The sequence below is a fragment of the Adiantum capillus-veneris genome, chromosome 1 (genome assembly GCF_014529385.1).
Source record: "Adiantum capillus-veneris isolate H3 chromosome 1, ASM1452938v2, whole genome shotgun sequence".
Lineage (NCBI taxonomy): Eukaryota > Viridiplantae > Streptophyta > Polypodiopsida > Polypodiales > Pteridaceae > Adiantum > Adiantum capillus-veneris.
This window is the reverse complement of record NC_140931.1, coordinates 139,560,378-139,587,172: the sequence shown is the minus strand read 5'-3', so window position 1 is coordinate 139,587,172 and position 26,795 is coordinate 139,560,378. Positions and strand designations below refer to the sequence as shown.

The 26,795-nt window shown below is 42.8% G+C and overlaps 2 protein-coding genes and 1 long non-coding RNA gene across 6 annotated transcripts; 2 read left to right on the top strand and 1 right to left on the bottom strand.

Moving 5' to 3' along the window:
- Positions 1–2,238: 2,238 nt before the first annotated feature.
- On the bottom strand, positions 2,239–5,911 carry LOC147465676 (sugar transport protein MST3-like). The gene is made up of 3 exons (XM_086521359.1): positions 5,484–5,911; positions 4,334–5,283; positions 2,239–2,932 (listed from the first exon to the last, which is right to left on the bottom strand). The coding sequence occupies exons 1-3, from the start codon at positions 5,617–5,619 to the stop codon at positions 2,447–2,449; spliced, it is 1,572 nt and encodes a 523-aa protein (XP_086377485.1). The 5' UTR covers positions 5,620–5,911; the 3' UTR covers positions 2,239–2,446.
- A 13,810-nt stretch (positions 5,912–19,721) lies between these two features.
- On the top strand, positions 19,722–24,079 carry LOC147465675 (uncharacterized). Of its 3 annotated transcripts, XR_015189385.1 has the most exons (5): positions 21,123–21,313; positions 21,405–21,484; positions 22,944–23,117; positions 23,196–23,481; positions 23,568–24,079. XR_015189385.1 is itself a non-coding variant. In XM_086521331.1 (4 exons), exons 1-3 carry the CDS (start codon positions 20,711–20,713, stop codon positions 21,123–21,125), a joined length of 219 nt encoding a protein of 72 aa, XP_086377457.1. In that variant the 5' UTR covers positions 19,722–20,710; the 3' UTR covers positions 21,126–21,313; positions 21,405–22,238. The 3 variants fall into 3 exon arrangements, 1 of the variants encoding a protein (XP_086377457.1); XM_086521331.1 differs by lacking the exons at positions 22,944–23,117; positions 23,196–23,481; positions 23,568–24,079 and adding exons at positions 19,722–20,801; positions 20,897–20,969 and having other exon boundaries at positions 21,071–21,313; positions 21,405–22,238; XR_015189384.1 differs by having other exon boundaries at positions 21,405–23,117.
- Positions 24,080–25,062: 983 nt separating this feature from the next.
- On the top strand, positions 25,063–26,283 carry LOC147465674 (uncharacterized). 2 transcript variants are annotated; one of them, XR_015189388.1, is made up of 3 exons: positions 25,063–25,380; positions 25,486–25,803; positions 25,881–26,283. It is a non-coding gene; the product is annotated as an uncharacterized LOC147465674 (long non-coding RNA). The 2 variants fall into 2 exon arrangements; XR_015189387.1 differs by having other exon boundaries at positions 25,486–26,283.
- Positions 26,284–26,795: the final 512 nt, after the last annotated feature.

Below are 26,795 nucleotides of genomic sequence, written 5' to 3'. Positions count from 1 at the left end.
GGAGGGTGAGGCACCAAAGGTAGCAAAGTGACATTTCAGCATATTTGAGTTGTGGGCATCAGCGGGAGGATCTGTGTGCATGATCTTGACCCGGTAGATCTTGAGATTGGACATTGGAGGCTTTGGGCTTGGGAGAGTCGCCCTTTGGCATGAGTGCAATGGGACCCTTGGGAGTGGTTTTAGTAGGATCCTTTTCTTCACCTGATCACCCAAGGATCCCTTTCTTCTAGTACATAGCATGACTGGGGCGTCACATACTGGCTGCTCGGAGAGGGACTCGCCTTGCTATAGTAGGTCACTGGTAGAAGGAGGGTCTCACAGCTGAGTTCTTGACAGACTTTTGGGAGCGCTTGTGGGTAACAAACAATCGAGGAGACTCACCATCGCCCATCAAGCTATCGCAATTGGGAGTTGTTGGTCTGCAATGGCCATCCGATGAGCTGTGCTGCTTGTGACCAACCACCCGCTTGAGTCACCGAGGTTTGGCTTCAGATTCTACAGCTGATGCTAGCCCTGTCGTTAGCTCGGCGGTACACTTGGGGTGCTGCTGCTTGGTCCACCCTCACAGGCCCAACACTTCATTAAGTTGTCCTCAGCTAGTAAGATGATTGTGATACCAGAGGTTCGGCCTACACTCTAGCTTGCCACAAAACTTACGCCTCAAGAGTGGAACAATGTAGCCTCACTCTTTGGTTCATATGGAGAGCCCCTTGCTTCTGCATGTTTGAGGCCCGACCAGTGGAGATTGCATGAGTTATATGGTTGGGGTCGATCCATACACATTGAGGTCAGTTCAAGACTCTAGAGCAGCTCCAACCATATGTGAGAGGGTCGCGAGGCATTTCTATGGCTTTAAAGTCCAGGTCCTTTCTACACCATGGTCCATGGAGTTCCTGGATGGCACTACTGGGCACCTATGTGGTTGTTTCCTCCTCCCATATTCTGATTTTTTCGTCATTGTACATCTCTCACTTTTTCATTGGGAGAGACTCCCCTCATGTTGATATAGCCCCTTTGGCAATAGAAGAACCTTTTTCTTGGAAAAAAATAAGTGATGAACGTTTTATCTTAAGAGCCCACGATATCATTCAAAATCCTACTTCTATCATCTTCTACCGAGAGAGAACCAATCTTCCTATAAAGAGTTGCTAAAAAACTTGTCTTTAGATATGTTTGCAAAATTATTGAGGCATATTTTGGAAATATTTAAGAAATTGAAAGGACTTATATGGTAAAATACGAGGGGTATATTGGGAATTTTTGAAATTTGAACGGCCTTTTGGAAATTTTCACAAATTTCAAGGGTATTTTGGTAATTTTCCCAAAACTGTAATAGATGGAACCTATTATACCCAAAGAACATTTTATTCCATAAGTTGACATTGACAACAAGAAGATCCCATTCAAACAACATTGCAAGCAAACACAAAGACACATGTGTGCACACACATGCACGCGCGCACACACCGAATCAATGTAACAACTATACCTGTGTGAAGTTAGGTTAAAGATGGGTTAAGTGGAAGGCATAAGACATTCAAAAGCTTGAGATATTCCCACTTGGTTTAGGGCAGCGTAGTCAAAACCACAACTATAAACGACCTAGAAGCTTTGGCCATGGGGTTTGTATACAGGCTATCAACCATACAAAATCATGAGGAGGTGATTGTGTGTCAGAAGACTCCTATTATTACTACACTTGAAGACTCCAATGGACTTTGTGAATTTAATTAAGTGAGACTAACCCTATTTTATAAAACATGCACTCCACAAACTGGACCCAAGAACCTAGTGCTCAAATTTATTTTTCTAAAAGCTTAAAGAACTACAAAAGAAATTGTTATAGTAAATTGAGTAAACCTGAAGGCTTATAGCGGGGCTAAAATTACACTAGACCCCGATTTTTTGCAAAAAAATAAAATTGCATTTGCATACACACAAGATTTAGAAATTTTCTCACGTAGGGAAAGGGAGTCATTTTCAATGTTTTTCATACAATGCATTTATAACATCATGAGCTTTTGCTCGGGAGGCACCGCATAGCTAGCGCTAGGTACGATTGGGAGCAGGGGACCACCGACCTCCTCACGGGGCCGATGGTCCCGTGCCCCCAATCGTACCTAGCTAGGTATGCTGTGCCTCCCTCACAGAAGCTCATGATGTTGAGGTTAGTCATAATATGGGAATTACTCTGAGAATCTGTCCAAAACTTCTTGTGACATAACCAGAGAAAAAAAGTAGGTAGCAAAAATCATTGTTGCGAATGATCAAAAGCAGAAGTTGGTATACATTGTCGAGACTAATAAATAAGCACAGAAGCATTGTAATGTACAAAGGTATATAAATACATTTTTTTTGGCAACAAGAATGGAAAAGGGAGGCAGAGAAATGAATGGAAGAAACGAGGGCCTCTACTAGTAAATGTCTGAATTTTTTTTAGTAAGAACTACTGGGTGTGGGAGTCGGTGCCATTGGAAGCAAGCTCGAGGTCGGTGTACTTGCGGGGCTTGTCGTCACCGGCTGGGACGAAGCGGCCCCAGAAGGGGTGGGCGCGCCACACGCGGTCCATTTCCTCAATGGGCACATTCTTGGTTTCAGGCAGGAAGAAGTAGACAAAGAAGCTCATGATCACCACCCACCCGGCAAAGAAGAGGAATATGCCGAACTTGAAGTGGCACAGCATCGCCAAAAAGGCCTGTGCTATCACAAAGGTAAAGAAGAGATTCACACTCACATTAATTGCCTGCCCGGCCGATCGAATCTCCAACGGAAATATCTCGCTCGGCACCAGCCACCCCAGCGGGCCCCACGACCACGCGAATGCTGACACATAAACGCAGATTACCACTACCACTATTATCGCTGATGCATTGTCGATGTGGCCCGTCCCCTGCATCCCGAACTTTTTCCCTAAGATAGCTCCAATCACCACCTGCTCACACATACTGCTTTCATTAATCCTTAATTTTCAAGATACATAATTAACACATTAGATTTTGGCATCATTCCTGATTCTGTTATCATTCCTCTAGAATTTGAATTTGGGACCTGAATGATATATAGCCCTCATTCATCTCACCATTGGTCCCACCCTCCTATGCTTTTGTGAGTCACTGCTATGGTACACAGCCGCTAAGTGGCCCAAAAAAAGCCCAAACTTGGGAAAATATTATTGAAAAATCCCGCATGGATTTATAGACCAATATAATCCGTTGGAGCTCCCAAACAGCAAGGATAGATTTTCAAAATTTTAACATGTGGTTTCTAGTATACACTAGAAGATTTAGAAATTCTCATGTAGGAAAACAGAGTCTTTCTCAGTTTTTTTCATACAATGCATAACATCATGAGCTTCTGCTGGACAGGCACCGCATACCTAGCTAGGTATACGATTGGGGGCAGGGGACCCCGGCCTCCCCACAGGGCCGGCCCCAATCGTACCTAGCTAGGTATGGGACACCTCCCTCACATAAGCTCATGATGTTGAGGTAAGTCACAATGTGGAAAATATTGTGAGAATTTGTCCAAAACTTCTTCTGCACGTGTGTATGTTTTCTTGGTTCAAAAGATATATCCGAATAAATACCATAGATTCTGGCAAAAATACCGGTTGTCGCATGATTTTGACCTTAAAAAATATCGAGGCCAAAAGGATGGGTTTTAACCATGGAGTGGGTTGGCTTCAATCCTGGTCAAATTGATAAAGATAACCTTTTACTTTGCAGTTAGGTACACGGTTCCATTCTTCTTGGATGAAATCAATAATAAAAGCCAACAACGAGGGCTTTGCAGTTTGCAGTTTGCACTTGCCTTTTGTGAATAAGAACCCTACCTAAAGGGATGGACAGCTAGGAATGCACAGCTTTCAGGTGGAAAAGGGCGGATGGGAGAATCCCATTCCAAGTTCCAACAGCAACGGCCAGGGACCAAGTTTCAAAAGCCACTTGAAGCTTACGTCACATCACCCATTTGCTCTGTCAAAAATTTCAACGAGAGGTACTTTTAATAATACAGAGGCAAGGACCCACGCAAAGGCCCATTTTTGGCAGGGCAATGTGCATGACGAGGACGACTACAACAGTCGTCCACTGCAGGATGAGGACGACCCGGGTCGTCAGGAGGAAAAATTTGTGTGAGCGCAGTGGCCAGGGCCCCAACTGTCAACGAGGGTAGAATATTGAACAGAAAAGATATCTTTAACGCAATAAACAATGTAATTTGAAAAATCAAAACGTAGTTTGATACGTGAACTTTACTAATCCTGCTTTTTGTTATGATTAGCATCAACTTAACGGCATATTCGGCATTAAATGCAAGGGAGGAATTTCTGTACCTGAGAAATGAACATCTGGACGCCAGCCTCCAGGAAGAGTTTGCGGCGGCCTACGCGATCCACGACCGCAATGGAGACGAAAGTGGCCAGCACATTCACACCACCGGTGATGACGGCCGAGTACAGCGAGGCGTCGTCGGTGAATCCCAACGTACTGAACAGAACCGGGGCATAGAACATGATGGCATTGATCCCTGTCAGCTGCTGGAAGAACGGTATCATGATGGCCATCACCAGTTGCGGCCGGTACCTCCTCTGCAATATGTTCCTCCACGGATGCTCCACCCTGCTTGCCTCCTCACTCGCCTTCACTATGTCCTCATACTCCACCTCCACATTCTCCACTCCCCTTATCTTCTGCAACATCCGCTTCCCCTTCTCTCTCTCCCCCCTCTCTATCATGCTGTTGGGAGTATCCGGCAGCAGCGCCGACCCCAACGTCATAATCGCCGCCGGAACCGCCGCTAACCCCAGCGAGAGCCTCCATCCCCATGAGTCCACTTTCCCTGTCCCGTAATTTATTATATTCGCGCACAGGATTCCGATCGTGATGGCCAGCTGAAACATGATGTTCAGTGCCCCCCTATACTTCGCTGGCGCCATCTCCGACAGGTAAACCGGCACCGCTTGGTTGGCGAATCCCACCCCGACACCTAGCAAAATCCTGCCCACAATCAACATGGCCACATTCTCTGCTCCACCGTTGATCCCTGCGCCTATTAAAAAGCTGACGCCGCCCGCCAACATTGAAGGCTTACGGCCGTAAAGCCGCGTGACGGCCGACGCCACAAAGGATGCCAGCAGCCCGGCCACGTACAGAGATGAAGTGAACGTTGTCAGGATTTGGCTGTCGAATTTGCAGTACTCATTGTTGTCATTATCACTGTTCTTCTTCTCATAGACGTCCTTGAAGAACTTCTTAAGGAAGCCATCCATGGAGGTGACTCCACCTGCGAAGGAGCAAGAAAGATACGGTCAGACGTACTGTGCCGTCCGCAAGCAGCAGACAGAAAAAAAAAAAAAAACGCAACGGTGAGTTAAGTGGCCAAACCATAGTTAACCAAACCTTCCAGCCAAACCATAGTTATGCCATGATTAATCAAAACGATAGATCTACGTTAACGCACAGGCAGGCTAGTTATATAATCACCTGAAATTCCAATGTCGTAGCCGAAGATGAGGCCGCCACTAGCAGCCATGATACACGTTATGGCGACAAACATCGTCATCCCCCCTGCATACTGCCGAACCCCTGGCGCAGAGCTTACAAAGCCTCCACCTGCCATAGCTGCTGATTTTCTTCTCTATGCCTACCAAGGTCGAGGGCCGCTCTCTGGCTTAACTACCTGCTCACTTTAGCAAAATAGATATTGCGTTACTACAGGCCGGACTGCATACACAAATTATTAGAAAAACGCGTGAACAGTGGGCAAAAAGAGAGAGAGAGAGAGAGAGAGAGAGAGAGAGATATGGCAGCAATGCGACTGCGTGTGAAGAGAGAAGGGAAAGAGTCAAGCGTGCAAGTCTCCAAGAGTGTGAAAGTGTGAATCTAAAGAGACACAACAATTGTATCGCCGAGTTCAACGAGAACAAGAAAGCCCAATACAATAGTCTTGGCCTGAAGGTTTAGGGGCTTTGAATAAGAAGGGCAACGGCTCCTCCCGACCTTCTCTCCGACGTTTGACTTATAATGTAAACCCCTTTACCCTTACCCTCTTGTTACCTGGCATCTCTAACCTTATCCTTTCCTATTAACTTGCGCGCTTTTGAAGTTAGCACCCATCTCAAACCCTCGGATTTTGGTCAATCGTGCACCCTTTTCAACGTTTGTGATCCGCTTCTTAAGAATCAGATATTATCCTCCACATATGAATGTCCAGACGACGTTTGCTCCATGCAAGTATGGAGCCACAATTTTGCAAAAACATTGAAGGAAAATCTATGTAGACTCTCTCTCTCTCTCTCTCTCTCTCTTACATGAAAAAACTGCCCAACGCTTCACCACTGCTTCCAATGGAAAATGGGCACTCCCCCTAGTTGATCGCACCAATGGAGAGGTTGGTAGGGTACTAAAGTAAGAACATTTGTATTTGTATCTTGCAGCAATCCACTTTATTTACACACATGTGTTATCGGGTAGTGATGTGTGTGAACACACTTAGGATCATAGAGACATTTTTTTCCTCAGTAGGAGATTTTTTCCCCTGTGCATCAAATATACGCACATCACTCTAGGGCTCTCTTATCTTTCCATTGCACACTAAGTAATATACTTTTTGTTGTGTACCTTGAGCTTCTTTCGTCTTCTCCAAGCTGTGTGTTTTCTTGCAACCCTAATTCCAACAATTGGTATCAGAGCAGGTTGCATCCTCCGAGGCTGAGTCAAGAGCAACTCCAACACACGTCTCCTCACTTTTTCTGATTTTTGTGATCTTTGGTGAGTGTTAGCATGTCAACAATAGACCTTTGGGGAAGCTAGTGGTCTGCTCAGAATTTTCATTTGAGCTCATTTCGGCCTTCGTTTCCACTACAAGCAGTATTGCACAAGCTATTTCTTCATTTTATGCAGAATTTTTGTCACTGCCGTTTGCATAACAGGTCCCTTATAGTCTTCTACGGTTTGTGCTATACAGCACGTATTATTCCTGCTTCGTTTCTCCTCTTTTCGGACAGTGTTCACATCAGGTGTAGCATTTGCCATGGCTGACAACAACACATATGTGTTGAAGATGTTTGTTGTTGAGGATAGATTGGATAGGTACAATTACCCTATGTCGGCTTATATGATGCAATATGTTCTTGTGTCAAAGGCGTTTGAAATATTGTGGAGGGCATTGATGTACGTCCTGATTCTGAGGATGTAGGCAATGTTGACAATGTTGCAGGTGTTGGTGACCCAAGATTGCTGTTGTCAAAGCTATTTTGCCTATGACTGAGCAAGCTCGTTGGATGTAAAAGATGTGCAGGCTCATGCATTGATTGTGTTGTCTGTAAAGCGCACTATTACTCCTCATATCCGTTCATCAAAATCTACAAAATAGGCTTGGAATATTATAGCTGGTCTTTATGCAAGTCGCAATGAGGCTAAAATTGCATTGTTGCGTAAAGAGCTGGAGTTGAAGATTATGGATAAGGAAGATGAGATGGACACTTTCCTTGCTCGCGTCAAGGCTATTAATGAGCAACTTATTTCTGCAGACGAAGACATTTTTGACAGCTCCCTTGTGCAGACTATTCTTGATGCTTTGCCATATTCTTACTAGACTTTTGCTAGTACTTGGAGATTTCTGACCCAACGAAATCCAAAATTTTGTCAAGTTTGATGTATTATGCGGGCAAGAGTCACTTTCCAGCAAAAAACAGGGCTAAACAGCGTGCAGTTGAACATGGCTTTATTGCTGCTCAGAGAAAAAGTGGTAACAGTGATGCAGTCACTTCTCATGGTTCTTCTATGAGTAGAAAGGCACATGTTCCTATGCTGGCAGCAATTCGTCCGAGAATTCTGGTGATAAGGAAAAAAAAGAAGATGTGTTCCATTATTGTAAAGCTAATGATCACTTGATCAAGCAGTGTCCGAAATTGAAGGCAAAAGAGGCTAAGAAGAAAGAGGTTGAATCAACTACAGGGTCCAATACAAGTACAACTATTGCACAGTATTATGTGAAAGGATATTGTGATGTTGATGTAGATGTAGAGTGGGCTTTTAGTGCAGAGTGTACTTATGATCACGTTGTCCATGATGCATGCCACAAAGACTAGCCCACCACTGACGAACTGATTTTTGGAAGTGCATAGCTACATGGTGTAGCTTGGATGACTCCGTAAAGCCCTCGTCTCCAAAAGCCGCATCAAATTGCTGGATAAAGGCCAGCACTTTGTTGGTAGCACCAAAGGTGCCATCATAGGTGAGAAAAGAAATACTCTTTTATCCCTCTTTAAACTTCTTTAGCTTTTGTGACCTTCGCCATGCAGGGTATGATTTGCAATGTCCTCCTCTCCTGTATTCTCTAGGAGAATAGCCATAGCTTTCACAGGAAGAGGAGGAAGGTGAAGAAGAAGGAGAAGAGGGTGACCTCTTTCTTGCCCTTTTCTTCCTTTGTTTCCTCTCTTCCCTTTCGGAATGATGAGGAGAAGGACTGTGTGTTGATCTTTTCCTCTTAGAAGGAGTTGGCGATCGTTTAGACCGCCTTCTTCGTGGAGCCACATCTTTAGAGGAACTTAAAGTTTCATTGCTTTCTTGCTCTTTGGATTTCTCCTCTCGTATGGTAGAGAGTTTTATTTTGGGGGTCTCTTCAAGAGGCCTCCTAAGCTCTCTCTCCTCTTGGAGAGGAAAGGAAATCCCATAAGCGCAAAGTTGTTGAGTAACTTCGTCTTGCACAACAGGGTTGCCCATAGCTTACTGCAACCTAGTAATGAGATAATTGACAAACATGGGGACATCATCATTAGCACCTTCATGTGCAAAATCAAAGCTATCAATGTTCATTCTACTCTCTTGGTTATTGTCAGCCATGTTAACAAAATTTGTGTACGTACTTAGTGTATTCTTTGGCAATTCAAAACCTTAGTTGCTACTCCTCTTAGCCTTTGAAAATCGGCTCTTAAGTATCTACATCCACGGCTTGAAGTGGTTAATTATAGAGAGTAGTGGAGTTTGTCTAATATTGCAAAGTTGCAGGGCTAGATCCTTTTGGACTTCTTATGGCTCAATAATGGTAAAGCCGTAGGCAAGTCTAAAAAGACTCCATTATTAAATTCAAAGCTTCAGAGATGTGCACGTCCTCATGGCATGGCACTTACCTATACTCTATGTGCCAGCTCTCGTTCACAACATCACTCCCAAGGGGGATTTGTTACCATATACATGCGGTGTTAGGAAATATGACGTAGCTAAATAGATATTTGAGTAGATTACTTAATGGAGAGAGATAGATTTCACACACATGAGATTATAGAGTAGAGAGAGAGAGAGAGAGAGAGAGAGAGAGAGTACACACGATATACGTGGTTCACCCAATGTGGGCTACATTCACGGGAAAGCAGCCACTCAATGGCTTTAGTACTTCAAAAGAAGAAGTAGTTTACAAAGGGATTATACCCTTAGTAGAGCTTCCGCCTTGCTTCACTCTCACCACCTCACACTCACCTTGTTGCATCAACTTCACACTATGAAATATGTGTAGAAATGGCCTCCTTTTATAGGCCAAAAGGGCTGCCCTCTCTCATGCTAGGCAGCCATGTGTAGCCGCCCTTGTGTAGATAAGGCCAAATCAGACCCTCCAATCCACCCATGTGTGTCTGCCCTTGAGAAGACAAGTCCACTTTTAAATTCGGCCACCGGCCACCAGCTATTGACTTCCGACCACCGGCCACTGGCCATTGACTACCGACCACCGGCCAACTGACCGATCGTTTTTCGACCACTTTTCGGCCGCCGGGCTGGCCATAATATCCCGACGACAAGGAATATTCCGGCGAAGGGAAAAAAAGGTCTCGAGGGCTTCCGCCCCTGAGGCCCCTAAAGTTGCCGCTGATTTTTTGCCGTGAAAATTTGGGTTTCCGGCGATTGATTTTTCTTTCACGCACGATGGCTTCTCCTCATAATGGGGGCCTTACAAATGTGCGTTTTTACCACAAAAAATTACAAAGGGTAAATCAAGCTCCATACTTAACATATGGTAGTGATGTATAATATTCATGTAGTACATGGGGGACCATTGTGGCATTTTTTCCCTCAATAAGAGGTTTTTCCCCCGTGCATTGTATATACACCCATCACTCTAGGGCTATCTTATCTTTCCACTGCACACTAAGTAATATACTTTCTGTTGTGTGCCTAGAGCTTCCTTCTTCTTCTCCAAGCTATGTGTATTTTCTTGCAAACCTAATTCCAACAACAGGTCTCCGAGACACACAAAAGCAATAATGTTCTCTTGAACAATCATCAGTAGTGGAGCAACTGGGAGTGTATGTGCGCAAGGAGGTTTCCTCGAGGCGTGGAGATTCATTGCATGCTCATCATGTGGTGTCATGCATGTGCACTTTCTATCAATTTTTTTGCTCTCATCTCGTAGATCAATCAAACTTCAACTTAGACCTTAAGGAGAACAATTACTGACATCTTAAACAACCCCTACAAAGGAGTTCAAGTTTAATTGCATGCTCATCATGTGGTGTCATGCATGTGCACTTTCTATCAATTTTTTTGCTCTCATCTCGTAGATCAATCAAACTTCAACTTAGACCTTAAGGAGAACAATTACTGACATCTTAAACAACCCCTACAAAGGAGTTCAAGTTTGTTCTCTAGATTAAAAAGTTGATAGCAAATTGCACTATGCGCACTTTTTAAACATCTATCAAAAAGTTTTCTAAGCTATAAGGATATGATCAATACAAATATGAATTCCTTTGACATGGGGTGCTTGTATGTATTTTGGCCCACCAGTACAACTTTGCAAATAAGACAGGAAATAGTTTTAACCCATCCCATCAAACGATTCCCTCATCTATGAGGATATGACCGGTACAATTAAATATTCCTTCAGCAAGGGGTGCTTTGTATGTAGGTTTAGCCTACCAATACAATCTTGCATGTAAAATGGGAAATAATATATGAGTCTTGCAAAGAACCAGTGTATTGGTATTGATATAGGACCAAGGTACCACATAAATTCAAGATTTATTATACATAACAAACTTAGATAGCCTGATTTTGTACAAATGAATATCAACAGGTTGGTATGAGACACCATCCAAAAGATGGAAACTCCTTCACAAACTTCAAACCAACTGCCAATCTTCCAAACAGTAAAGCACCAAAAAGCTGAGCCAAAGAAAGTAGCCCTCACCTACACCCATAGAAACAACACAACCTTCTATTAGCATTGGCTTTTTATGCAGGTGATGCACATGCATCCTAGTTGTTATCCATGTCACAAAGTTACAACTTTTTTGTGCAAGTAAAGAGAAATTTCAATAGACTTTGGTAGCCAATTACACCATCATAAACAAACCTTTACCAGTCTAGTATATTGGTACTGGTACTGGTACCAGTCTCAAATTTTCAGTGCTAGTACTGGTATTGCTATACTTCTATCCTAGTATACTGGTGCATCAGTATTGGTATTAGTATCAGTCTTTCTGTGATGGTACTGGTACTGATACTGGTAGTGTTGGAATTGATACTGCTATACTACTATATTGTTATAATGGTATATCGGTTCCCAAACATCTGTCTATGTCCGACAAATACTAAAAAACTGAAGAAAACCAGTAGTTCTATACTTAAAAATAGGAAAAAGGTAATTCTATACAAGTCTTGCAAAGAACCGGTGTACTAGTATTGATATAGGTATGGTGTATTCGTTCTGGTATTGGTACCAGTTTTTAGATTTTTAGTGCTAGTACCAGTACGGTTATTCTTGGTACTGATATTTGAAGGAGTACGAGCGGAAGTGCGACGCGAGAGAGAGTGCGAGAAGAAGAGCACGACGATATGGTGAACTCGCTCTACTGTAATGTGTAGAGCATAGTGAGTTCTTATTAGGTTTTTACAAAAGAATATGTGTATATACCTGGCGGCCCGCCCACTTACCTGGGCGACCACATTGGGCTTTATACCCCAACAACCTCCCACTTAAAGTCCAATGTGGTACTTTTAAGTGTGAGAGAAGCTACTATACAAGCTAGTATACAAGAGATGTAGAGAAGTGATGTACTACCCTACACCTAATTGCTTGCGAAAATGGCAAAGCTCTCTGAGGGAAGTCCTTTTGTAAGTAGATCAGCAGGATTTTTTGTGGTGTGAACTTTGACAAGCTGAAGTTGCTTATCCTCGAGCATTTCCCTGATGAAATGATACTTCACATCCACATGCTTTGTCTTTGAGTGATAAACTGGATTGCGAGCCAATTGTATAGCACTTTGACTATCACAATATAATACAGGCATCTCTTCTTTGATTCCCAAATCTGTTACTAGTCGATTAAGCCAAATTGATTCTTTGCATGCCTCTGATGCTGCAACATATTCAGCCTCTGTAGTAGACTGAGTAACACAATCTTGTAATCTAGAATGCCATGATACTGCTCCACCAGCCAATGTAAAGACATACCCTGACGTAGACCTTCGGTTGTCTAAGTCACCTGCATAATCTGAGTCTGTAAAACCCTTTACACTTAGCTCCTGACTCCCATAGCATATACGCATACTCTTTGTAGCTTTCAGGTATCTCAATATTCCTTTCACTGCCTCCCAATGTTTCTTGCCTGGGTTTGACATGTATCGGCTTACTACTCCCACTGCAAATGCAATGTCTGGGCAAGTAGCAATCATTGCATACATCAAACTACCCACTACAGACGCATATGGAATCTTATCCATTTCAGCCTGTTCTTCCTCAGACACAGAACAATCTTGTTTGCTAAGTTTCACATATGGTGGCAATGGAACACTCAGTGCCTTTCCCTTCTCCATATTGACACGTTGCAAAACCTTGTCAATATACTCTGTTTGAGATAACCAAATCAACTTCTTTGATCTGTCTCTCTCAATGCGCATACCAAGTATATGACTTGCCTCACCCATGTCTTTCATGTCAAACGATTTTCCCATCTTTGACTTCAAAGCTGAAATTTCTTCCAAGTGCTTGCCAGCAATCAACATGTCATCCACATACAAAATAAGGATCAGCCAACTGCCATCCTTAGCCTTCTTTGTATATAGACAGTGATCGAACTCACTACGTTTGTAGCCTTGAGAAAGCATAAACTTGTGGAATTTATGGTACCATGCCCTCGGTGATTGTTTTAAGCCATAAAGACTCTTTAACAACTGGCATACCCAATCTTCCTTGCCTTTCTCAACAAACCCTTCTGGCTGCTGCATGTAAATTTCCACATCTAAATCACCATGCAAGAACGCTGTCTTGACATCCATTTGGTGCAACACCAAATCTAATATGGCAACCAATGCAAGAAAGCATCTCAATGTAGTCATCTTGACCACCGGAGAGAAGACTTCATCAAAGTCAATGCCTTGTTCTTGCTTAAAGCCCTTGGCAACAAGCCTTGCTTTGTACTTTGGCTGACTATCATGAGCGGTGATCTTATACCTGTAAACCCATTTACAGGGTAGAGCCTTTTTGCCCTGTGGTAATTTAACTAGCTTCCATGTCTTGTTTTTATGCAGAGCTGTCATCTCTTACTGCATGGCCAATTGCCAATTCCCGGAGTCCTTCATTTGCACTGCTTCCTTGTAACATGAAGGCTCATTGCAATCAGTCAACATGACATAATTCATAGATTGAACAAAACTATCAGGAGGTCGTGTGACACGTCCAGATCTACGCACAATAGGTGGCTCAGGCTCAGCCACAACCTGTGGTTCCACTCTATCCTGTCCTTGCTCCTCGTGAGCCCTGACATTTTGTCTTGCACGTGCAGGTCCATCTTCTTGGAAGACAACTCTTCTAATCTCCTCAACCCTCTCTGGTTTAGAATGATATTTGGATTCATTAAAGTGAACATCATTGCTGCAGACAACCTTTCTGGATTCGGGATCCCAAAGTCTGTACCCCATCTCACCAGAATTACCATAGCCTAGAAAGATGCACTTTCTACTCTTTGGCTCAAGTTTGTTCCTAAATTCCTTTGGAACGTGAGTATATGCCTCACAGCCAAAGACTCTGAGATGCTTGTATGAGGGCATTTTGCCTGACCATACCATCTCTGGCACTGAATCCTTCTGCAAAACCTTGCTAGGAGATCTATTTACAAGATGAACAGCTGTTGATACAGCTTCAGCCCAAAACCCATTTGGCAGCTGTGCATTAGACAACATACTTCTGACCTTCTCTTGTATGGTCCTATTCATCCTCTCAGCAACACCATTTTGAGGAGGATTGTAAGGAGCAGTAAGTTCACGTTTTATACCTTTTGACTCACAAAAGTCCTGAAAGGCCTTTGAAACATACTCTCCACCATTGTCAGTGCGTAAGCATTTAAGCTTCTTGCCACTCTGATTCTCCACAAGTGTCACAAACGTTTTGAAAACACTAAACGCTTCATCCTTGTGCTTGAGAAAGTAAACCCATACTTTCCTCGAGTAATCATCTATAAATGTCATAAAGTAAGAAGTTCCCCCTAGAGATAGGTTAGGCATAGGTCCACACAAATCACTATGAACAAGTGCCAACTGTGTATCTCTTCTACTGCTTCTATGCTTATGTGGCTGCTGTGTTTGCTTACCATACAGACAATGTTCACAGAATTCAAAATCATTAAATGAAAAGCGAGGCAAATAACCAGAACGAGACAAGATTTCCATTCCCTTCTTGGACATATGTCCTAACCGGCTATGCCACAAAGAAACGTTCGGCTGCTCGGTTACATTGATTACATTTTTAGAGACATTTGATACATAAATCATGTAAAGTCCTCCAGACTTTACTCCATGTGCTACTGTCATAGAACCCTTGGATATCTTCCACATGTTCTGTCCAAAAGTGGTGACGTAGCCAGCATCATCAAGTAAACCTGTGCTGATCAAGCTCTTTGTAATTGCGAGAACATGTCTCACATTCTTCAGCGTGAAAGAAGAGCCATTCTGAAACTTCAATTGAACATCTCCAACACCTAAGATCTCACATGTCTGCCCATTGCCTAGCCGAACATGATCTTTAGTGGTCACATAAGAAGTAAACCACTCCTTGTTTGGAGACACATGAAGTGATGCCCCTGAGTCTATAATCCAGTCACTCAGTGCATTTCCATCAGATGCTGTAAGAAGAGCTGAGTCCATTGTATTCTTCAAGAAGTAGATGTCTCCTGACACTAGACTGTCATCCTCTGCAACAGTGTTTGTCACATTTATTTCTTGAATCTTCACTGAGGACTTGTTCTTCTCACCATGGTCTTCAACTTTCTCTTTGCCTTTTTCTGCTTTCCATTCTCTGCAGTCTCTTTTCATGTGACCCTTCTTGCCACAATGGTAGCATTCTATGTCACTCTTGCCTTTAGCACTGCGGGACTTGCTACAAGACTGATTCCTCTTTCCACCTTTGTACTTTTCTTTGGTCCTTCCCCTGACAACTAAGGCTGTTCCTTTGCCTTTGTCCATTGTCTTTCTCTTGGTTTCTTCAGTAAGCAAACTTCCTTCTACACCTGCTATGTTCAAACCATCTGGAGGTGCAGAATTACTCAAAGCTGTGCGAAAAGTGTCCCAACTTTCCGGCAATGTGATCAATAGGAACATAGCTCTAACAGGTTCATCAAACTTGACACCTTGAGCTGACAACTGACTATAGATTGTGTTGAATTCATTCAGATGATTGGACATAGGTGTCCCTTCTTTCATCTTCAAGTCAACAAGCTTCTTAAGCCAGTATACCTGTGAAGCTGCACTCTGCTTCTCATAAAGATCACTCATCTTTAACCATGCTTGATAAGCCGACATCTCGTCTGCTACATTGAAGTAAACGCTTTCTGCCAAAGTCAGCATAATGGTAGAAAGTGCCAATTCATCCATTTTGCTCCATTCATCTTCGTCCATATCTTCTGGTTTTATCCCCTTGAGCTTTATAGGTTTGATCTGCTTCTTTTGTACCAACACGTGCCAAATCTGCTTCTTCCACAATGAGAAATTGGTTCCATCCAGCTTCTTGATATTGTAAAGAGCAGTGTCCTGTGATCCACCAGCCATAGCTACGCTTCACAGTAGTTTACTTTTCTGGGAGAAATTCGGCAGAGTTTCCCCTGTAAACTGACCTCTGAACCAATATCAACCTGTCAAATGAACCAAGAAAGCTTCAGATTCTGCAGAAATTTTGGCAAAGTCTCCTTTGTAAAATGGCTCGGTGTACTAAAAACAGACCAAAAAACAGCTCAAAAAACACTGTCTCTCTAACACTGTAAGCTGCGGGTAAACCTGTCCTGCACCTGTACTGTCTCTCACTGTCCTGTCACTGTCCTATAAGCATAGACTGTGACAATGCCTCAACGGCAGTAAAGCAAAGATGCAATCCCAACTGTCTAACTCACAGTCAATACATCCTAGCTGCCTATCTAAGGGTGCTTGAGGGATCGCTCCAAGACCTGTATCACCGAAAGGATCTCAACATTCGAGAGTCCCCCAGCTCAATAAAACCTCACTCGACCCTCAACAAAGGCTGCAGTAAATCTGACAGTACATAGACTTCCCACAAAGTCATACATCGACAAATTTCCCACTATATGTTGTAACCGCTGCGGCGGTTGTTTGCTGCATGACTCACAGCCAGCAAACCCTCAACAGACATACATCATCTCTGACAATACATCCCATGTGGAAGTACCTGCAATGTCAGAATGAAATCTGGAATATCAAGCAGCAAACACAAGCTACCTGATGAACTAGTGGATGTCGCCTACAGACTGTGTGTAGATGCGCCCATGTCGTATGTGACACGCCTCCAAGAACTGTGAGTCGTCCTTCGATGTGTAGACAGCCACAAATCAACACTCTGGGAGTGTCGATATCCTCAGCACCTGCAGTCGTAGGCTGAAAACCCCAAATTTGCAGAGTTGGATCTGCACCCGTCGAGACCACGTAGTCGAAAATGGCCTGTGCAGACCTTTGTCGAAGCCGAACGGTGACCGAGATGACCTCAGAATGAAATTCTGAGCACACCGGGCCCTTGAGATTTGGGGCCGTGTCTTCGCCTGTCGAATTTCACTCCAATCTGAGCTGGTGACTCTAGCCTCCTGCAGTGCTGCCCCAAGCCTCGATCTGAGCTCTGATACCAGTTGAAGGAGTACGAGCGGAAGTGCGACGCGAGAGAGAGTGCGAGAAGAAGAGCACGACGATATGGTGAACTCGCTCTACTGTAATGTGTAGAGCATAGTGAGTTCTTATTAGGTTTTTACAAAAGAATATGTGTACATACCTGGCGGCCTGTCCACTTACCTGGGCGACCACATTGGGCTTTATACCCCAACAATATTGCTATATTGCTAAACATGTATACATGTATACTAGTATTGGTACTAGTTCCAGTTTGTCAGTGCTAGTACTGGTTCTGGTAGTACTGAACTGGTGCTACTTTACTGCTATACTAGTCTACCCGTTTACTCGTATACTAGTTTCCAGACATATTGTCATGCCGCAAATACAAGAACTAATGTAAAACCAGGAGTTATATACTCGGAGAAAGGAAATAGGTAATTCTACAAGAGTCCTGCTAAGAACATGTGTACTGATATAGATACGGGTTTAATATACTAGTACTAGTCTTCAGATTTTCAATGCTAGTACTGGTACCGGTAGTACTAGTATATATATATTGAAACTGCTATACTACCATACTGGCATATCAATAATCTACTAGTTTCAGACTACCAGTTCTAGTACTAGTGTTGGTAGTACTAGTATACTAGTATACTGGTCAACTAACAACTAACGGTATTCAACTCTCGAAGGGTTAACACCATCAAGTATATTCCTTCCCTATGTGTTAATGACATTACTTCATTATGTCTAACTTAAAAAGAGGCCCAAGTTAACAACTTCTAGTGTTTGCAAGAGGAAACCTTATTTAAAAATCAAGCATTTGGTTGGTGCCAAACTATGCCAGGCCGAAGTTACACACCAAACCAGTAGGTCCACAATACCAAATGGTTTTCATCACCAAGTGTTATGAAGAACATCATCCTTATGACTTAGCTTTATAAGGCGCCAAACAACTAGCTTAACATGCTGCAATATCCTCATTAATGTTGAAACTACCCAAGCCAAGGATAGGACATAATATGTATAACGACAAGAAATCCTTCATTTAAGAAGGGGACATACAACCAATGTCATTGATACAACTTTGAACCTCAATGTTTTAACAAGTAATTGAAAGCTTTTTTAGAGGAGCATACACCATCCAAGCCACAACAAAAGTGACATTACAAACTGAGTATGAGGAATAGCACCATCATCTCAATCTAATCAAACTTTACCATTCAGACAACAGTAAATATTGGAATTTTTTAAACAAAAACATGAGTTGCCATACATTTACTTGATGTGCATGAGAAACCAATCTGGACAAAACACCATCATTCTGCCAGACAAGAATCCATTATATTCATTTGAGATTGATTCGGAGCGGCCAGCTCGCGGCCAGCTCCACAATGGCCTGCTTCTCCTTGCCTTTAGCCATAGATCTATTACTTAATAGTACCAACCAATAGGCCAGGTCATAGAAAGTTCTACTATGTAGATAAATACATCAAGAACACATGCACACATTACCAATTGTAAGTGAGCTAAAAAAGCTCGCCTTTTACAGGGTTTAGGAGCAGGTAACATCTTCTTCATGGTAGTAAAGCGGGCCCATCAATAGTAAGTTACTGGAGTAGTGGTGCACCGGCAGGTACAGAGGAAAACGTAGGGAGGAAGAAAAAGGAGATGTTATGGAGCAAGTGGCCGCCAACCGTCAGCACAGAACAACAGGCCACTACGTTGGATGTGGAGTTAAACCACGCTGCAAGTACACAGAATGGAAAGCGCGTGAGAGGAGGGAGCCACCTTGGTTTTGCAAAAAATGACAGGGAATACAGAGCCATGAAACCCACATACCCCTCATGACCTCAATTAACTACATGCTGAAAGCATGAAAGAGTGGTCAATTTTAAGGCCTTTTCTAGGTGGTTTTTGAAGTAGTTCTCAGGTTTGATTTGTTCCCTTCAAATAATTTATCCGGGACGTGGAAAATTGCAAGAAATGGAAAATGATGCCACTTCAAGAATGCCATCATTTTTTGAACATCGTTTACGGGTAGAGGTTGAATGTGACTTCTGCTGCATGCGAGTCTACACAGCAAGAAGCTACCACTTTATCAGCTACCCTATGTAAAATATCTTGGGGTTGGTCGCCATATTGTTGTTGTATGAGGTTCAAAAGGGCTTCCCTCTCGTGTATCTCCAGAGTGGGGGGGCCTCAGTCATGTGATATGCTTATGTATCATCAAGTTGACTTATGTATTAAATAGTTGAAAGATTTCCTCTTACGTATCCCCTAACTAAGATCCTCACACTCGTCCCTTGTGAGCTATGTGTTGAGACTAGGAAATGGCAGCAACACTGCATACACATTGCCAAACGGAGCTGAAGGCCATGTCTTGTTGGCAACCAACTCGATTCCATTTTGAGTATGCTTTTGGATTTTGCTTGCCCAAATATGGCGGAGACATGCCCATCCCATTTACAACGACGCAAGCAATGACACCATGGTCGACAACGTGCAAGCAACGATGCACTCTGTAGACCCTAGGACTCTACATGGCTCAAGTAACCACTCTCTCTCTGTCTCTCTCTCTCTCTAGCTCGTAACTCTACCCTATGACATTAAAATTCTCTTCTTCTTCTTCTTCTTCTCTCTCTCTCTCTCTAGCTCGTAACTCTGCCCTAGCTTGTAACTCTGCACAGGCCTCCGTCCTCTTCGATCTCCTTGTTTCCCCTCCCGCCCCACCCCGCCCTGCTCTACATCTGAATCTACAGCCCAGCCCAGCCCAGCCCCGCCCAGCCAATGACGGTCCATCATCTACCCTGAATCGACGGCCTGTCTGCATGGATCTGAGAGAGGATTCATGTCTGTGAAACTGGAGGATAATACTTTAGGGAGCGCGAAGCAGAAGAGCAGGCTGAGCGTTAACGACTTCAAAAAAAATGGCAAAGGGAGCAAGAGCAGATCAAAAGTAAATTCCATCACCAGCTCCGTATGCAAGGGGGTAGTGGTGCTTAGTTGTGTTTTTTCTAACAAAGGTGGAGGTCGCTACATTTGTAGATGAACCATTAGAGATTACTTACAGCTATTGGTGTCACCCACTTATCCAAAGTTTCAAAGCCTCCCTAGCGCCCCCTAATTTTTGACAAAGCCACCCATGTGCTTCTCTAAAAACACAATGTTGGAGCTTTCTCCCCAGCCTGTGTTTGAAAACAAAGGCAACACATCCTACAGTGGATACATTTAGACCACCAAGGCTCGTCTACCGTAGGGATTGCAGGAAACGCTGCTTGGGAGGCAAAAAGAGAATTTTAAAAGACACCCCTCAGTTCACTATTTTTGGTGGATTTTGCATCGTTCTTAGACGGTCCTTCAACAAATTCTGTGGTATTTTGCCCAAGACATTCGATTGGGCAGCAGACGGCTCTTCTGAAGCAATTGAGTGCAAGAAGCCATGCGATTGTGATCCCTCTGTCGGGCTAGCCCTAGGAAATTGGAATGAAGCTTCCGCGCAGAGTAACGACGACCACAGTGCCTGCACTGTCCCAAGTACACATTCAAACCGCATTTGCTTTACTTTGATAAGACTTTATAGAGGTGTGACCAAACCTGAATTACGCGGCGATGACCAGCACCATCAGCAAAGCTCTCTATCAGATCCTTTGTGAACAACGTCCCATTCCTCGCTCACTCGATAGGGAGCTCGTTCTGTACAGTAAGCCTAGGAAATTACCTGAAGGAATATCATTGGCAGAAAAATTCAAAATTGATGGTCCTGTCCTCTTCACTAATTTAGCGGTGCATATGCAGGGCACACGGCTGTGTGCTTAAGCGATGACGAAAACAATTATGGGTGGCAGAATCAGGTCACCAGAATGAACAGGTAATTATTAGCTAATTCAAAGTTTGATCTTCATGGTGAATTGTGACGTTCTTTATGGTGAATTGTGATGTTGCCTTGCTAATGGTCCTGGTTTTGTGAAGGGGGAGGAAATCATCGCTATCCTTTCATGGGAGGAGTGGTGGCAGCAACAGCTAGCTGATGAGGCACATTCACATGTGTCCCTTCTGCCACTACATCCAGATGTACATGCAAAGTTTAATAGTATTTCAGCTTGGGAACATGCAAGGATGATGGATGGAAAACCGTATGGATATCATAATATGATTTTCAGCTGGATTACCATAGAAACTGACAATTTTCCACCTCCAGTTGATGCACATCTGGTATGGCTCCAAATTCTTACCAGTGCTTCTTTTACGATCTTGCTGGCCGTTTGGAACTCAGCTCATGTGCTTGGCTTCGATGTTAATGCAGGTGATGTTTGTTATGACTGTTTGGATGCGAATGCAGCCAGACTAAGCGGCAAACATGTGGAATGAAGCATTTAATAAAAGGTTGGGCGCGCGCGCGCGCGCACACACACACAGACACACACAGAGAGAGAGAGAGAGAGAGAGAGAGAGAGAGAGAGAGAGAGAGAAGATGAAATGAAATGAAATGTTATGTTGGAACTTGGGGTGTAGGGGTGCTCTTTGTACTTTGTTTGTTGGCTTTCGTCCTTCCTTCTAGTTATGTGGGTCTTCCATTATGGTAGGTGGGCAAATCCTTTGCCTATGGTCCCTGCGGTGGGCAAATCCTTTGCCTCTCCTGCGGTTGGCATTGGCACCCTTTGCATCATCTATTAGGACGTGCATCCTCTGTCTTGCCTTTGTTGCTAGCAATGGTCCAAGGCTTCCCATCTACAACCACCTTGCCCACTGTGGACACCAGTTGTTGGCCATGCATACCTCCATTGTATCCACAACCTGTTTCCATGCTTGATGGCTTGCCTCAATGCTAGATTACATTAGCATATTGCCACCCATCCATGCCACTCTCATTCCACGCAACCAATTGACATGCCCTTCATTACCACATCATATCTAATTGCCCCTTGCTCCCAATAACAGTGCCACCACTTGTCTGCTAGATGCAAGTGGTAAAGATGAGGGATGACTACACTTTGAAGCATATGTGACTTAGTATTGTGCTCAATACCTAGATAGGAGTACTTGTATAAAAATACGTATGTATAAGATATGTGTCATGGTTTATTCAATAATTGATAATTTATAGTAGACATAAGATCTATCATTTAAGGTTGATGCAGCAAGTGTTCTCAAGCGCAATGTTTCTATCTAAAGAGTTTAATCTTTTAATGGGTTGTTTAGTAATGTGTTTTGATTTGATAACTGAAGTTTTCTATGGTTGTTTATGAGCATGCCATTATTTGTTGTTTAGAGAACAATCCATTTCATATGTGCCTTAAATCCCATGTGGGAAGCCTACTGAGTAGGTGGCTAGTATCGTTTGTTTCGAGATTGAGATTTGTATCAGTTTATAGGGGAAATGTTGTCCGTTTTTTGACAAATTACATGTGCCTTAAATCCCATGTGGGAAGCCTACTGAGTAGGTGGCTAGTATCGTTTGTTTCGAGATTGAGATTTGTATCAGTTTATAGGGGAAATGTTGTCCGTTTTTTGACAAATTACATTGAATCGATTGGTTTATTTTAATGTAGTATTCATTATATTTGTTGCATTTCATAGTGGTTTGTTCTCTCAAATGAAAACACACTACAATCTACACTTCCGTTCATTTGCAATTTAACATATATTTTTGCAAAAGCATGTGTTTCTAAAATTGTTTTGTTACTAGTATGCATAAAATAGTGGGTCATTACATTCCGTATGAAATCCTTACGAGGGGGGATGGCTCATTGCGAGAATATCCATATCTCGATCATATGTAAGGTGTAGGCTAGCATGTAAGATATCGTACATAGGGGGGTTTCTCTAATTTGGATGCACGCAGGTGACATCTCCCTATTACTAATAATGAATCCCCCGGGTATGAAGACTCCACCGTGAAAGTGTACCATGGCAGCAACCGATGGTGGTTCAACTAGCATGCTTTCATCCAGTAGCAAGCCTAGGAGCTCCACAACATTGGACAAAAAGATTGAAATTATCGGCGACAAAAGCATTGGTACATATCAACTCTGTCTCTTCAATTGTAGAAATGTTCTTTTCAATGCTTGTTTACTATGTCAAATGTGGTTTGCAGCAAGATCTTCCTGAAAGATTCAATACCCCAAGCAAACTCAATTCTACTACACACGAGAGGAGTTTCATGGGGAGTATGGCTTAAGCTTTAGGGCAAGCTCTACTAGCACCTCGGTGAGGCTGATGTCACAGATCAAGATTGGTTGTCGGACTTCATGAAGAAAAGGAAGAAGGGCTCTAAAATCTTTATGCATATGACACGACCTTAGTTTGTAGAAGAATGCAGGTTACTGTTTCACAAAGTCTACCAAAACATTCCATCCAACAAAGAGATCACATACAAGTTTGTAAGTTGTTTGTGTATTAGCGATGTCCAATTGCTCGGCAAGATCCTACAGGTCAAAAGGTTGCATGGATTTCTTTTGGTGAACAGGTTTTGGACCATTGCAAGAAGCTTCTGGGTGGCATTGACAAGAAAGTAAAGAATTGGTTGGAGAACAATGAGGGGACATCACTTCATTTCCTTCGTCTTGACAATGTCGGGGCAAGTCCAAAAAAGTGGGCAAAATGCTCTCTTTTCTGGAAGCACTTCTCTAGTTAGTGACTCCTTCTTAAGCCAACAAGTAAAAGCACAGGTGGAGTAGATTTTGATGCAAAAAGGGATGCATTAAAAATTTTGCACAACATTGGATAATGTGAGAGTAGAGCTACAAGACAGGAACCAAAATATGTGGAAGATACAAGGGACATCTTCAGCCGCGACAGTGCTTCAGGGGCAATTGTAGAAGCTCTAGATATTGCGGTCCAGCATGAAGGGAGCTGTCGATACTGACCCTTGATTTTTTGGTGATTAAAGGCAATATGGTTGCTCTAACTAGTGCACTCACAGCTCTTGGGGCCGATGCAAGCAGCTCGAACATAAGAGATGAGGTGGATCGTCTCAAGGTATGTGTCGACCAAGTCAAGGCAGGATTTTTGTTTATGTGGTAATGCCTTAAGTACTTGACATGGTACTCTCTTCTATTTAGGTGGTTATTTTTGTCATGCCAGTTATTTTTGTTTATGTGGTAATTCCCTAAGTACTTGACATGGTACTCTCTTCTATTTAGGTCATTGTTTTTGTCATGCCAGTTATTTTTGTTATGGTGCTAAGTGCCCAATCTACTTGACAAGGTAGTTTTTTCTATTGTGGGGTTCTTTTGTGACATGGCTATTTTTTTGTTAGGTGGTAGAATCCAAGGTACTTTATAGGGTAGTTCTTTCTTTTTTTATACTCTGGTTTTGCACTCCTGTATAGTTCTATCATGGTAATAGTGCCCAAGGTACTTGGCATGGCATGGTAGTTTCTTTTAACATGGCCCCCTTTTGTTACGGTGACATTGACCAAGTACTTTTCAAGTACTTTTCCATGGTGGTTTTTTTTTCTTATGGGTGTTTGTGTTTTCCATGGATTTTGTATGTTATTGTGATACTTGTCATGGTAGTTTTTTCTACCATGACAGGTGTAGGGGTCATGGCTATTTTTCCAAGTATCATCTAATGGCCAAAATGCCTGTCATGGTACTTCTTTTTATCATGGTGGTGTTTTTTCCATGGTAGTATTTTCTGTTATGGTACTTTTCTTTTGCTATGGTTGTAGTGCTCAAGGTACTTTTCTACTTTTCATGGTATATGTCTTGATATTTTTAATGGAATGACAGTTTTTTGATATGGTGGTAGTGTCCAAGATACTTTTCTACCTGCCATGGTATTTTTCATTGCCTTAGTGGTTTTTTTGGAGTGCCAGTTATTTTGTTACGTGACAGTGTCCAAAGTACTTTTTTATGGTAGTTTTTCTTGTTAAAGGTACTTATCATGGTACTTTGGGCTATAATGGTGCTTCTCAGATCTAATCCCTGTGGCATTTTGTTATTCATCTGTCATGCAGAAATAAGTGACTGACTTGGAAGCATCAACGAGTATGTGTGTGCAACATATCAACTTTTGTGAGAGCATATTGGAGCAGGTGAAGGCTGGTAACACAATGTTATTGCTTTTGACAGCTGGCCAGCACTTGAGCCACTTTCAAGCTACAGTCTCTATTCCAGGACTATGTGCGCATGTGGTCTATGTATACACGCTAGTATGCGGTCATGCATACCATGCTCTGTGTTTTGCTGCCTAGCTTGGATCAGAGACGATATGCGCGGATGCCTCTTACAAGAGGAGTATTCCACATTGACTTAAATCAATGCTCCTGTATATAGGTTGGTTGTCGTTGCTCCAAATCTCATATAAATACAAGAACTGTTCAGATTGCCTTCAAGTATTTGTTGATTGCACAAGCCTGAACTTCACTAATGTGCTTGCAGGTTCTGACCATATTCCTTGTGTGGCACCAGTACAGGATGACATGCCAAAGGTTGTGCTACAAGCTACTCCTAAAGCCCATAGTGTGGACTCCAGTGAGGACACTCCACTTGTTGAAGGTAGACCCCCCTGTAAGGACAGCAGCAGTTGAGCCACAATCAAGCGAAAGCAGTCCAAAGGAAGATGCAACGATTGATGATGCGGAGGCAATAGCGCAAGAGGGAGTGGAGGCAATATAGTTGGTGATGAGAATCTAGATTCTCCCATCTTTTTGAGTGACATGGTGAAGGTGTCAAAGAAGCATAAGGAAAGCAGCGATGGTAAGTGGTAATGGTATTGGACTTGCCAACTTCTAGGCAATGTTAGCATGGGGCTGATGTGTTGTTTTATAACATAGGTGGACCTTCCAAAAAGAATAGACCTTCGGAGTTGTGGGACGCATGTTTAATCTCACCATCCTATCTTATTGTAGTATTAGCGAGAACCACAATCAATTTGTCAAACCATGGGACGAAGCTGACTCCACTAGTGCATAGAGGCTACAAGAGGTTGTCAATCTCTCGGGAAACAACTAACAACTCGCATCTAACTCAAGCTACACTCAAGTGATTGAAATCACCAAAAGCTAATCGCTCATCGGCAAGCAAATCACATCCGTTACAGCATCAAATGACATTCAAATGTAACGAAACTTCTAGGATAAGTTTATAAGACCTAAGCACACATGCTTATGGCTTCAAACCCCACTTTAGGTCAAGTTTCAAAATCGCGATTATTAATAGCAGTGGATTTTTGACCTAGACGTTTTCGACCCAGACTGCATCTAAATGCTTAGCAATGACGTCCCAATACCCTGTCTATTCTTAGTTTTCAATTTAAAAGTGTAAATTCTTAGTTATTATGAAATTAAGCCGCGGGTCGGCGATGCCAAAAACTACGAAATATTGTGAATGGCTTATGTCAATGCGTAGAGCTCTTACCTGTGGCGGTTACAATGCAACAAACGCATTCGCAATGTGACAACCGGAGAGGGAGTAGGAAGCGCGAGAAGGAGAGAAGTGAGCGCCGTTAGCTCACGCTGTGTATTTCTTATCCAAAAACTTATAAAAAACTTACAAAAATTGGCTTTTATACCTTAGCCAAGGTTTTTGAGTGGTCAAAACTAATAATGTGGAGTCCTACCAAAGCTGGGGATTGATTGGCTGATACAATCTGGAAGCTTGTAGCCTCGGCTCATTAATTACAAAGTTTACCAAGAAAATAGAAGTTATAATATTCTCGATTTATCAAAATAATAATTGTTGTACAAGGA